We start from the raw sequence: 13,007 nt of genomic DNA, 5'->3' as shown, positions 1-13,007 counted from the left end.
CGGGAGGTGGCTGGGTCTGGTGGGCCAGGGTTCCCCACAGGTGTTGGTCTTTCCCTCCTTGGCCCTGGGGGCACCGAGCCCACGGTGGCCCTGCTCCCCGTCAGTCCATCCAGCCGGCCCCCACGGCCAACCTGGACCGCACGGACGACACGGTGTACAGCAACGTCATGGACCTGGTGCGGGCTGTCCTGCAGCTGAAGAACGAGATCAGCCTCCTGCCCCCCGAGGGGTACATCCTGGTGGTGAAGGTAGGGAGGGCAGGAAGGGGGCAACGCCAGGGCTGCCCTGAGCAGTGGGGAGGGAGCTGGGAGTCAGTGCGCTGAGCGCTGCCGCTGCATGGGAGCACTTCCCAGGGTCCTTCTTGGGAAAGTCTTACATGTATGGGAGGGAGCGTTAGCAGCACGTCCTGCTCCTCCGTTGGGTCCTTGGGTCAATGGTGGGAGCATTTCCAATATGTTCTTCTCCTCTGTTGGGTCCTTAGGTCAATGATGGGAGCACTTCCAACATGTCCTGCTCCTCCTTTGGGTCCTTGGGTCAATGGTGGGAGCATTCCTAACACGTCCTTCTCATCCATTGGGTCCTTGGGTCAAAGATGGGAGCATTTCCTACTCCTTCCTCATGTTCTTAGGTCAATGGTGGGAGCATTTCCAACATGTCCTGCTCCTCCATTGGCTCCTTGGGTCAACGGGGAGCGTTTCCAACATATCCTGCTCCTCCTTTGGGTCCTTGGGTCAATGGTGGGAGCATTTCCATCATGCTGAACTCCTCCGTTGTGTCCTTAGGTCAATGGTGGGAGCACTTCCAACATGTCTTGCTCCTCCTTTATGTCCATGTGTCAATGGTGGGAGCATTTCCAATGTGTCCACTCCTCCTTTGTGTCCTTGGGTCAATGACGGGAACGCTTCCACCATTCTCTGCTCCTCCATTGCCTCCTTGGGTCAACGGGGAGCGCTTCCCTCCATGCCCCTCTCCCCACTGGAACCCTTGAGTCAGGGATGTTCCCATGCACTGCTTCCCTGTGCCAGTGCCCGAGGCCGTCCTAACCGCACCGCTCCCCCCGCAGAACGTGGGCCTGTCCCTCCGCAAGCTGATCGGCAGCGTGGACGAGATCCTGCCCATCCTGCCCGCCACCTCCCGCACCGAGGTAGGGCCGGCGCCTGCCCCGCGGGGCCGGGAGGAGGAAGCGGGGCCGGGCGCCCCTAACCCCTGCGTGTCTTGGCCAGATCGAGGGGACCCAGAAGCTGCTCAACAAGGACTTGGCCGACCTCATCAACAAGATGCGCCTGGCGCAGCAGAACGCCGTCACCTCGCTGAGCGAGGAGTGCAAGCGGCAGATGCTGACGGCCTCCCACACCCTGGCCGTGGACGCCAAGAACCTCCTGGACGCCGTGGACCAAGCCAAGGTCCAGGCCAACCTGGTGAAGCTGTGCTTGGAGTGAGGGCAGGGGCGGAGAGAGGGAAGGAGAAGGGGTGGGGAAGGAGAGGAGGAGAGGCAGCGCCGCGCGCCGGTCGGCGGAGAAAGGAGGAGAGCATCGCGGAGGAGCTGGCTTTTGTGTGTCTCCCGTGGCCTCGCCGCCCTGCCCTCCCTGTCCCCCCTCCTCCCACAGCTGCTCGTGTCTTTAGCATCATCTCGTCGGTCGTCTGAAGAAGGGAGGCACCTGGTGACTCGTCCCTCGAAAGGGCCAGGGGGGTCCTGGCTGTCCCCAAGGGCGGGCAAAGGTCCCTTCGGCTCGGAGGAACCCACTCCCAGCCAGCAACGGGTCCGTGTGTCTGTCTGGCAGGGGTCCATGTGTCCTTCCAGAGGGTCCGTGTGCCCATCTTGTGGGTCCGTGTGCCCATCCCGTGGGTCCGTGTGTCCGTCCGGCAGGTCCGTGTGTCCGTCCCTCGGCCCCTCCGAGGGGCAGCGCATGGCGGGGGGGTGTCCTGCACCCCACTCCTCGGCGCCGGGAGCCGGGGACACAGTGACCGGGGGAGCTGGCTTCCCGGGGGGAGCCCCGGCGCGCTCGCTGGAGGGGCTGTCTGCATTTCCCTGTGCGTTGTACCGGACATTTATTTAACGAGGGGCACGGGGCCGTGCGCTGCCTCGGGTCGGGTCTCGCGTCCGGAGCGTGCCCGGCCCCAGCCTGGGGAGCGCGGGGGGTTTGGGACCCCGTCGGTGCCACAACCCGGCCGGGAGAAGGGGGGGGCCTCTTCCAGCCGAGTTTACCCCGAGCTGCTCTGCGTAAGCGACAACAGCACCGAAGTCTCTGTTCGGATTGTGCTTGAGTTGGAAATCGTACGGTTCGGGCTTTTCCCCAGCATCTTCCCACAACGCTGCTCGTTTTGGCTGAGATAAACCATGCACCAAGCCCCGCTGTGCCTGTGTTGCCTGACGCCCCTGCGAGCCCCCTGCTCGCCGGCTGCTCCTGGAAAAGAGCTGGGGCCCGGCAGAGCCAACTCTGCCATGGCGAGGGTGCCCCAAATCCATACGGGGCGCCAGGCTCTCCTTGCTCCCAGGACTGGCTAGCAAAACTATCCACAGCTCCTTTGCTTTTCGAGGACCATCAGGAACTCATGGGTAATTCAGGGAGGAGGCGTCTGTAGGGCAGCACGGCCACAAGAATGGGGCTCCCCCCCAAAAAAAGGGTTCACGGGGTGCACGTCGTGCCCCACCGGGGGTCCCCCAGAGGTTGTGCCCTGTCCCCAGCCGGACAGGGCTGAGCTGAGAGGGGAAGGGAGCAGGAATGCGGCTGGCGAGGGGCTTTTGGGGGGGCTGATGTGGGGAGGAGACGAGCACAGCGGGCTCTGTAGACTCTACGGCTGGTGTGTGCCGGGTCAGACACACGCGTACCCGTGCACACATCCAGCCTGGGCACCCGCTGCCTCGCACGCCTTTCCTCAGCCCCACGCACGCACATCTCTGAGCCAGCCCGCACGCACCAGAGGGTGCGCGAGCGGCTGCAACGCCCCTGGGACGCGCACGTCTCTCGGTGGCACGCTTTATTCCAGCCCATTTCACTCCTGACAGCACAAAGTGTTTTCTGAAGCCTCTCAAAGGGCATCCAGCACCACGGTGCCTGGGCTGGGCCCCTGGAGGAGAAAGCACTGCAGGGAAAATCCCAGTTCCAGGGCGCAGAAGAGACTAGGTCCCTCCTAAGCACGGGCCCTTTGGGGTACACGGAAGCTAGAAATTACAGCTGGATTGCAGAAGTCATCAGAGCAAGGGATTTGGGGTCTGCAGGTGGTTGCGGGAGTGGGTTGGAGAGGACGATTTACTTGGGTTGCCCCTGGGGGAGCGGGACCCCCGTGCTGATAGATCCAGCACCTCGGAGCGAGGCAGCACCCCAGGGTCCGTGGCCCCGAGACCCAAGCAGACATCTGGGCTGGTGCAGGGTGATTGCTTGCTCTGGCTGGGATCGGCAGAGCAGGGCCCTCTGTCCCCTCCCGCGGCCGTTCCCCTTCCCCACAAGCCACCCGAAGCACTAACGCCTGCCCAACGTTTTGGTGACCGCGCCAGCCCGCGGTCCCGAGCACCCTGCGGTCAGGATGCGTCCAGAAGCGTCTCCGGAATCCTCTCTTCTTACCCAGCGCCTTGGAGTCACAACCAGGAGTGTCCCCTGGGTTCCAGGTAGGATTTGCAGCAGCTCAAGGAAGCAGGTGCCTCTCCTGGGTGCCTCCAGCCCGTGCTCAGTCTATGGAGAGGTGGTGCTGAGCCTTCCTCAAGGCCGGGATGGCCCCGACCCCCCTGGGCAGGACAGCCAGGAGCCATCCCACCCCACAACCCGCAGGTCGCCCCCAGCACACACCTTGCTTCCCCCCCCCCCCCCAGCACTTCCCACCCAAGGGTCCTCCGTGGTCATGGCCGCATCCTGCCGAGCCTGCATTGCCCCCAGCCCCTAGATCATCCCCGCCAGGTAGGGCGGCAGGAAGAGCCCCACGGTGCCCAGCAGGCAGACGATGATGAACATCCAGAGGAAGATGCGGTCGATCACCATGGCCACGTACTTCCAGTCCTCCTTCACCTGCCAGGCAGAGAGGGGGCTGTGAGCACGGGAGGGGGGCGGGCACGGGATGCAGCCCCCGGGGATCCCAAATTCACCCAGCTGGGGGTGGGGGCAGGGGGGCGGTGGGTGCTGTCCTACAGAGCCCTGAGCTGACCCCTGGGACCACGCATCTCCCAGGAGGTGGCTGTGGACCTTCTCCTGGCTTTGGGTCCTCAGCACGGCAGGAGGCAGCCGGGGGCCCCCCCACTGACTCCCCATGGAGGGATGTGACAGCAGCAGCACTGGGGTGGGGGGGTCCCCATCACCCCCCCAGCCCTGGGGGGCGCCCACTCACCGAGAAGTCAGCATCCTCGGCTCGCAGGTGGTCCGCGATGTACTGCACCCCCTCCAGGGCCTTCAGGATGCTGGGGGACAGCAGCAGCCCCCGGTCCGAGCCCGCCTCCTCTTCCTTGGGGGGCACCCGTGGGGCTGGGCCCCCCGATGCCTTCCCCGCTTGGCGCCCGCAGCCGTAGCGGCACTGGGTGCCCTGGGCATGAGAGCCTGCAGGGGGCACACGGCCGGGGTACGCCTTCTCCTCCTCCTCTTCTTCCTCCTCCTCTTCCTCCTCCTCCCACTTGTCATCCACGTCGGTCTCCAGCCAGCAGCGGGAGGTGCTGAGCCTGGTCCCCGGGGGGTCGTACTGGCCCGCGGCCCCCTCGGCGGGGGGCAGCACCGGGGGGCGCTTCATGAAGAGCCAGCGGGGGATGAAGCCCAGGAAGAAGCCGCGCACCCAGCGGGGCATGGTGTGGGTGCTGGGCGAGCGGTGGTGCACGTTGAGGACGAACACGGTGATGATGATGGAGAGCGTGACGAAGATCATGGTGAAGAGGAGGTACTCGCCGATGAGGGGGATGACCAGCGAGGTGGAGGGGATGATTTCGGTGATGAGCAGCAGGAAGACGGTGAGGGAGAGCAGGACGGAGATGCAGAGCGTGATCTTCTCCCCGCAGTCGGAGGGCAAGTAGAAGACCAGCACGGTCAGGCAGGAGATCAGCAGGCAGGGGATGATGAGGTTGATGGTGTAGAAGAGCGGGAGGCGGCGGATGACGAAGAAGAAGGTGATGTCGGGGTAGATCTCGGTGCAGCAGTCGTACTTCTTGGAGTTGTAGGTGCCGATGGCGTTTATGATGGCCCACTCGCCGCTCTCCCAGTAGTCCTTGAGGTCCACGTGGTGCTCCATGTTCTCCAGGTCGATCTTGGCCTTGTCGTAGGTCCAGGAGCCGAACTTCATCTTGCAGTTCTGCTGGTCGAAGGGGAAGAAGGTGACGTCGATGCTGCACGAGCTCTTGTAGATGGCGGGGGGCACCCACTTCACCTTCCCGTTGGAGAAGAGGTGGGCCTTCGTCATGTGGGTCACGGCGAACTCCCCGTCGGCGCTGTGGGGCAGAGAGGTGAGAGGGTTGGAGGGGGCTGAAGGGATGGGATGGGATGGGATGGGATGGGGTGGGATGGGATGGGGTGGGGTGGGATGGGGTGGGGTGGGTGGGATGGGAAGGATGGGATGGGATGGGATGGGATGGGATGGGATGGGATGGGATGGGATGGGGTGGGATGGGATGGGATGGGGTGGGGTGGGGTGGGTGGGATGGGATGGGATGGGGATGGGGATGGGATGGGATGGGATGGGATGGGATGGGATGGGATGGGATGGGATGGGATGGGACGGGATGGGATGGGATGGGATGGGATGGGATGGGATGGGATGGGGTGGGGTGGGGTGGGTGGGATGGGATGGGATGGGGATGGGGATGGGATGGGATGGGATGGGATGGGATGGGGATGGGATGGGATGGGATAGGGTGGGTGGGATGGGATGGGATGGGATGGGATGGGATGGGATAGGGTGGGTGGGATGGGATGGGATGGGATGGGATGGGATGGGATGGGATGGGATGGGATAGGGTGGGTGGGATGGGATGGGGTGGGATGGGATGGGGTGGGGTGGGATGGGATAAGGTGGAGGAGCTGGCCCTATGGACGCCCCATCTCACTTGTTGTAGAGCACGATGTCGGGGATCCAGATCATCTCAGAGGGCACCCGGATGGAGGTGACGTTGTCGAAGTCCGCCGGGTTCCAGCGCAGCTTGTAGTCGCTCCACTCCTGGAGGGAGGCACAGAGGGCATCAGGTCGCCCTGGGTCTGCCCAGTGTCACCCTCCTCCTCCTCCTCCTCCTCCGGCAGCACTCCCCAGGGGGATGACACTGCGGAGATGCCCCCAGCAGGGTCTCTGTGCCCCAGATGCCCTGCCCACCTTGGCATGCTCCTGCCCGAGGAGGGCACAGGCTCCTACCTGCTTCAGCCAGACGTTCGTGGTCATCATTTGGTTCTTCTCATCCTGTGGTGGGGACGAAATGGGGAGAAATGAGAGGAGGTGGACAGAGAGGGATGCACTGCTGGGCGTGCAGCCCCCTCTGCCGCTGGGCTTCAGCTCCTGGAAGCAACTGGTACCAGTGCAAGGTGAGGGAGAGGCTGGCTGGCTGCTCGCTAGATGGCAGCAAGAAATAGGATATTGCAGCGCCCAGCTCCGATGGGAGGACAAGCAGAGCCCTACAAACAGATGGATGGATGCTCCTCGATGCTCTCCTGCTCCCAAAAGGGAGGTTGGAGATGAGGGGAGCAGAGCCCCCAGCTTGTTGGAGCGCTGGGCAGGCGGGTGGGTGGCTTGTCACCCCCTGGAGATGGGCAGGGGGTGCTGCTGCCTGAAGCCCACCTCGCACCCAGTTGTCCCTGCCCGTGGTCAAGCAGACGGGTCGGAGCAGTGGGCAAGAAGTGGAAGGAGCCCTGAGCATCCCTGTGGGAGTGAGCCCTGGCTATTTCACTGCTGGGGCAAAGCTCTGTGCCCAGAGGGGCACCAAACCGTGCCCGAACTCATGAGCAGCTCCTCAGGGGGCTGAGATGGTTGCAGGGGGCTCGCAGCCACAGCACGGGGCTGGGGTGCTCCAGGGCAGCACCGTGGGGCCACGAGGACGGGCTCAGAGGTCCCAGGCTGGGGGTCCCCCCCAGTGGGCTACGCACCACGTCGATGAGCTGCGCGATGGAGAGCCCGAACTTCACGATGACCACGTCGGAGGTGTTGGGCACCGGCCGCGACCATCGGTTGTAGCCGGTGAAGAGGTGCTTGAAGAGGCGCTCCTCGGCGTGGCTGCGGGGCTGCTTCTGCGCCTGGGCTGCTGCAAAGAGGGGGAGTCAAAGGCCAGGGCAGGGGTAGGGAAAGAGCCCCCCCCCCCGCACCCCCCAAAACGGAGCTGTGCATGGCCCCGAAAATAAAAGCGATGAAACATTTCATCCCCTTTCTCCCACTCTCTGCCCAGGGGGCTTTCTGCTCCCTGCTCCGTTAACACTCCATCTCAGCAGTGCTTGGGGCTGAAGGCAGGAACCCCCCAAAAATTACTGGGTGGGGATTTGGGATGCTCTGGTCCTCTGCGCTGCTTGGGCAAGCTTCTCTTTGCTGCAGTGGGCAGGGTGCTGAACCCCACGTGGGGATGGGGAGAGGGGATTTGTCCCCTGCTGCACTGCCCCATGCTTGCTGGGTGGTGCAAGGACGACTTTGCAATGCCAGTCAGGAAACCCGGCGAGAAAATGCTGCTCTGGGATGGCTGAGGGTGCACAGGAGGGGTTGGCATTGCTCTCCGGTGCCGTCAGCCAGCCGCGTGCCCGCGCCGCATCGCTCGGCGCCAGTCACCTCGGTCCTTGCTCGCTGCAGAGCCCCATAAATTTCTGCCAGGGCTTCGCACAGCAAAGAGCAGCCAAAAAGATGTTGTGAGGGTGGCTGAGCCCCGAAGCAGGGCGGGTGTGCAGCTCCACCGCATCCCTTGTGCCCCCTGCAAGCTCTCTCCGTTGCTCGCCCCAGGGCAGGCGAGCCCAGCAAAGGGCCCTGGTTTCTCCTTGCACGCTGCTGGGGGGGTCCGGGAGGGCTGCTCCCAGATGCCCAGCTCCTGGGAGGTCCGGCACCGAGGGGAGGTGGAAGCAAAATCTGTTATTTTCCGCCCATCCAAGATTTCCAACGAGTCCGGAATGGACCTGGGGTCCCAGAGGTGCACCCCCCGGGGTCTTTGCAGCGCTGTTGACCCAGCACAGCCCCCGTGCCCCAGGTGCTGGGCGGATTCAAGCTGCTCTGAAGAGACACCGACCCCTTCCTAACGCGACCTGTGGTGGAGGACACGGTGCCAGCGTGGAAGCTGGGGCTGCCGAGGGGCTGCGTGGAGGTAAAGTGGGAGGAAAATGGTTTTATACACACCCCACAGCCCCCACTCCCCAAATTAGGTTGGAACCCACAGGAAGGCTGGGCTCGAGCAAAGGAAATTTCGGTACCCCAGGGAAAGCAAGAGCCGCCCTTACCCTCCTGGAAGGCGACGCAGCACCACGCGAGGAGGGGGACGATGCCACGGCAGAGCCTCCCCATGCTCCCTCCTGCCTGCCAAGCGCCCGCAGGGCGAGCCGAGGCGTGGGGACAGCGGTGGCCGAGGAGCCTCAGCGGGGAGAGCCACCATGGGGCACCTCCGGCGGGGTGTCCGGGGTGTCCCTGCTGCTGGTGAGCGCTGGAGGAGCCACGGATGGAGCTGGACGTCTGGGCTGAGGTCCCTGCCTGGAATTTTGTTCCTGAAAGACAGCAGAGAGCGGCACTGCCACCGCGATGCCGCTGCGGTGCCGCTCCGGGAGGCAGCAGTCCCACTGTGGTCCCCTCCCCTCACCCTTCCTGGGGCCGACACAGAAATCTGTCTCTGCCTTGTACCTGGGCTGATCGGCGGCAGGGCCAGGGGAAAACGTCCCCAGAGCATCCGCTCCCTGGTGGGTGGGTACCGGGGGGGGGTCTCCTCGCTGTCATCACGGGGCAGCCGAACCCCATGAGTGAAAGCCGTGGGGATCGGCAGAGCAATAACACAACAAATAACACGACCAAAACAGTCTGTACAGATAAAAAGAGGGGGGTCCTTGCAGAGCAGGCAGGCCCTGGGGGTACGGAAGGGCTTTAGGGGAATCTCGCTCTAAGCCTCGGTGCAAAACTTCAGGGCGGCTGCTTGGGAAGTGATGGGGGAGCTCGTGCCCCTGGGGGGGGGGAACGTCCCCAGGCTCCCTGCCCATGGGACAGCACGGCGGGGGGGCGCGGAGCTGTCCCTGGGGAGGTTTTCTGGGAGATGGCACCGGCAGTGGGGCGAGGCGATGCGCCACCCACGCTTACCCACCCACTCGTCATCCATCCATCATCTATTTATCCATCGTCCGCCCATCCATCCATCCATCCATCCATCCATCCATCCATCCATCTACCCATCCATCATCCATCCACCCACCCGTCATCCATCCATCATCTATTTATCCATCGTCCATCCATCCATCCATCATCCATCCACCACCTATCCATCCCTCCATCCCTCCATTCATCCTTCCTTCCTTCCTTCCTTCCTTCCCTCCTTCCTTCGATTCCCTCCCCAGCAAGTCCAATCTCTTCCAGGGAGGAAACCGCTCACTCTGCGGAGGTCCCAAAAGCTCCTGCCCGTGCCTGCAAGGTGACCCCTCCGCACCCAACCCGAGCCCCGCCGCAGCCCCTGCTCTGCGGACAGGAACCGCTCCCACCCTGCAGCACAGGAGCCCCCCCAGCCCAGCACCGCTCCTGGTGGCCACCGAGCTCCCACCACCGAATTCCCACCCAGCGGCATAAAACCAAGGGGCCGTCATGGACTCGTCGTCAGTCTTTGCGCAGTTTCCAACTTGCGGCCGGGCTGATTAATAGGACGGAGGGGGTGGGAAATGGGAGGGGAAGCCACGGCCACTGAGCTGAGCTGGAAATTCCCCGTGTGGCCGAGCTGTCTGAAATGGGGGAGCCCAGGGGTGCCGGGGAGCTGCTCCCAGGCTCGGCTGTGGTGTGGGGAAAGTTGGGGCCCTCCCAAAGCTCCGATAAACGTCGGAGAGGGGAAGGAGGTGCTCTGGGTGATGGGGAGCAGGGCAGGAAATGTGGTGGAGGGGGGCGTGGGGTGCTCTACAGGGGGGGCAGGAGGCTGAGAGGGGCCTGTGGTGGACCCCATGTGGGATGGAGCCCATGGGGAACCGTGCACCCGTGGGTGGCGGTGTGGTGGGGATGGGGATGGGGACGGGGCTGGAATGGGATGGGACGGGATGGGATGGGATGGGACGGGATGGGATGGGATGGGGATGGGATGGGGATGGGGATGGGGATGGGATGGGATGGGATGGGATGGGATGGGATGGGATGGGATGGGATGGGATGGGATGGGCATGGGATGGGGATGGGGATGGGGATGGGGATGGGGATGGGGATGGGGATGGGGATGGGGATGGGATGGGGATGGGATGGGATGGGACTGGGGCTGGAATGGGATGGGATGGGGATGGGGATGGGGATGGGGATGGGGACGGGGACGGGGACGGGGACGGGGACAGGGACGGGGATGGGGATGGGGATGGGGATGGGGATGGGATGGGGATGGGGATGGGGATGGGGACGGGGATGGGGATGGGGATGGGGTGGGGATGGGGATGGGGACGGGGATGGAGATGGGGATGGGGATGGGGATGAGATGGGGATGGGGATGGGGATGGGGTGGGGATGGGGATGGGGATGGGGACGGGGACGGGGATGGGGACGGGGACGGGGATGGGGACGGGGATGGGTGGGGAGGGAGCTCCTGGGGGCTGCACCCCTGCAAGGACACCACTGCCTTGGCCAGGAGGCTGTGCCCACTGCGTGGTGCCTGTATCCATCACCATCCCTCACGTCCTCCCTGACATGACCCTTCCCTGCAGCCCCCCCCCCCCCCTCCCCCACATCCTAACAATTTCCCGGTGGGTTCCCCCACACCCTTGGCACCCCACTGCTGAAGGCCGGACCCTTGGGTGCCGCGGGGAGCTCTCGGCACCCTGGGGTGCAGGCGGGGAGGCGGCGAGGAGAAGGGCTGCCTGCCAGGGAGCAGCGGGAGGCTGCCCCCCCTCCGTGCTCTTCTGCTCTGCTGATAACGGATTGATAAAGGACAGATAGCTGCGGGAGGGGGGGTCCTGTCGGATGGGGGGGGTCCTGTCGGACGGGGGGGGGGTTCTGTTGGATGGCAACTTCGTGCGCAAGGGGAAACTTTCCCTGCTGCTCCCCTCCGCCCTGCCTCGAAACCGGGGGGGCTCCAGGGGACCCTCCCCACCTCCTCTCTGCCCCCCCCCCACCCCGGCCACCCCCTTACCTGCCTCGGGCAGAGCCCGGGGGGGGGGGGGGGTTCCCCGGGGCCCCGTCCCCCGCCGCCGAGCGCAGCCCCGGGGATGCTGCGCCGGGGAGGCTCCGGCGAGCTCTGGGCTCCGGAGGAGGCAGCCTCGGCTCGTCCTCGGGGCGGGGACGGCAGGGGGAGGGCGAGGGGGGGGCGGCCCCGCTCAGCATCAGCCGCACGGAGCTCCTGCCCCCCCCCTCCTCCCCTCCTCCGCGGGGCTTCCCCGGGCGGGGGGAGGCTGCGGGCTCTGCTGGAGGCCGGGGGGGTCCCCTCGGCCGGGGGGGGGGGGGGGGAAGGGGAGGGGGTGCTGGGGGGGTGAGGGTGGGTGAGGGGGGCGGGGGGGGGGTGCAGCACGGCGTGGGAGGGGGCACTGCGTGGGGATGTCCGTGGGGTGTCCCCTGGGATGCTGCGTGCGGTGGTGCACAGGGATGGTGAATTGGGCGGTGCACTGGGATGTACTGGGATGTTGCACTGGGATGGTGGGGGGGTGTAATGGCATGGCGCAAGGGGAGGGTGCATGGGGTGGTGCACTGGGGTGGTGCACGGGGATGGTGGGATGGCGTAATGGGATGGTGCACTGGGATGGTGCACTGGGAAGGTGGGATGGTGCACTGGGATGTTGTATTGGGATTGTACACAGGGATGTCGTACTGGGATGGTGCACGGGGATGGTGCATGGGGTGTTGCACTGGGATGTACTGGGATGGTGCACTGGGATGGCGCATGGTGTACTGGGATGGTGCACTGGGATGGTGCACTGGGATGGTGCACGGGGATGGTGCGTGGGGCATTGCACGGGGTATATGGGGTATTCCAAGGAGCACTGGGTGCACAGCGTATCGCGTGGGGCATTGCAAGGGACGACCCGTGGGGTACTGCAAGAAGCATGGAAAGAAGAATCGCCTGCTGCCCGCCTCCTGGCACTGGGGGGGGGCGGAAGCAGAGGACTGGGGGCAAACAGCCCCCAGGGTTCACCCACCTGCCTGGGGCTGGTGTTTGGGGCTAACCCGCCCGTGGGCAGGGCAGCTCCGGGGAGCAGCGGTGTCCCTGCCGTGGGCAAAACGCGGTGCACGTCTGGCGCTGGCCCTGCACCTCCCTGTGCCATGTCTCAGCCCCATAAAACGCTGCCAAGGGCTGTGGCAAAAGTGGGAGAGCAAAGCCAAGGCATCCTGCATCTCCCCACCTCGCAGAGCCTTCATCCCTCCACCCGCGGCCACTCACCGAGTCACCCCCGGCCGGTCCGAGGTGCAACAGGGGCTTGGGGACAGTGATGGGGACAAGGACAGGGATGGGGACAAGGACAGGGATGGGGACAGGGCTGCTTGCTCAGCTCCCCATCTGCAGGAGGATGGGAAACCCCGAGCCCGCCCGTGCTCAACTCCCCGAAGGCTCAGCCCCGTCCCCAGGCCAGCCTCCCTCCTTCCTTCCTGCTAGGAAATGTAACGCGCAGCCTTCCTGCGACTGAAGCCCAGGGCTGCAATTTCCAGCCCTGGGGGACCTGGGGAATCGTCGGCTTCCTTTCCCCCGGGAGATAAACGAGGAGGCAGAGCCGGGCTCGGGGGGGGGGGGTGCTGGAATTTGCTGCTCCCCGCAAGGAATTTTCTGCGCCCCATCCCGCCTCCGTTCCTGGTGTCCTCAGGGTGCTGAGCACCAGCAACGCAAAGCCCCTGTGCGGGGTCCTGAGCCCACGGGGACATGTCCTAAGGCTGTCCAAAGGGCCAGGTGGTGGTGCTGGGGATGCTCGGGTGGGTGCTGGGGCTGGAGGAGGAGGACAGAG

At 65.0% G+C, this 13,007-nt stretch overlaps 2 protein-coding genes across 13 annotated transcripts in view; one reads left to right on the top strand and one right to left on the bottom strand.

The window, feature by feature from the left end:
- Positions 1-1,511, top strand: part of PTK2B (protein tyrosine kinase 2 beta) — a 30,885-nt gene extending 29,374 nt beyond the window's left edge. For all 9 annotated transcript variants that reach the window (XM_066995192.1, XM_066995186.1, XM_066995193.1 and 6 more), the window contains 3 exons: positions 105-248; positions 1,064-1,144; positions 1,224-1,511. In XM_066995192.1, coding sequence (XP_066851293.1) covers positions 105-248; positions 1,064-1,144; positions 1,224-1,439 — 441 coding nt within the window. In that variant the 3' untranslated portion in view covers positions 1,440-1,511. The remainder of the gene's footprint in view (positions 1-104; positions 249-1,063; positions 1,145-1,223) is intronic.
- A 1,453-nt stretch (positions 1,512-2,964) lies between these two features.
- CHRNA2 (cholinergic receptor nicotinic alpha 2 subunit) lies at positions 2,965-11,341 on the bottom strand. 4 transcript variants are annotated; one of them, XM_066995201.1, is made up of 7 exons: positions 11,210-11,341; positions 8,361-8,621; positions 7,038-7,192; positions 6,274-6,357; positions 6,014-6,123; positions 4,318-5,398; positions 2,965-4,001 (listed from the first exon to the last, which is right to left on the bottom strand). In XM_066995201.1, exons 2-7 carry the CDS (start codon positions 8,422-8,424, stop codon positions 3,876-3,878), a joined length of 1,620 nt encoding a protein of 539 aa, XP_066851302.1. In that variant the 5' UTR covers positions 8,425-8,621; positions 11,210-11,341; the 3' UTR covers positions 2,965-3,875. The 4 variants fall into 4 exon arrangements, with proteins under 4 accessions (XP_066851302.1, XP_066851301.1, XP_066851299.1 ...); XM_066995200.1 differs by lacking the exon at positions 11,210-11,341 and adding an exon at positions 8,755-8,911 and having other exon boundaries at positions 6,313-6,357; XM_066995198.1 differs by lacking the exon at positions 11,210-11,341 and adding an exon at positions 8,755-8,907.
- Between the last annotated feature and the right edge of the window lie 1,666 nt (positions 11,342-13,007).

The sequence above is a fragment of the Anser cygnoides genome, chromosome 3 (genome assembly GCF_040182565.1).
Source record: "Anser cygnoides isolate HZ-2024a breed goose chromosome 3, Taihu_goose_T2T_genome, whole genome shotgun sequence".
Lineage (NCBI taxonomy): Eukaryota > Metazoa > Chordata > Aves > Anseriformes > Anatidae > Anser > Anser cygnoides.
The sequence above is the reverse complement of the archived record's forward strand: the minus strand, read 5'-3'. Positions and strand labels throughout refer to the sequence as shown.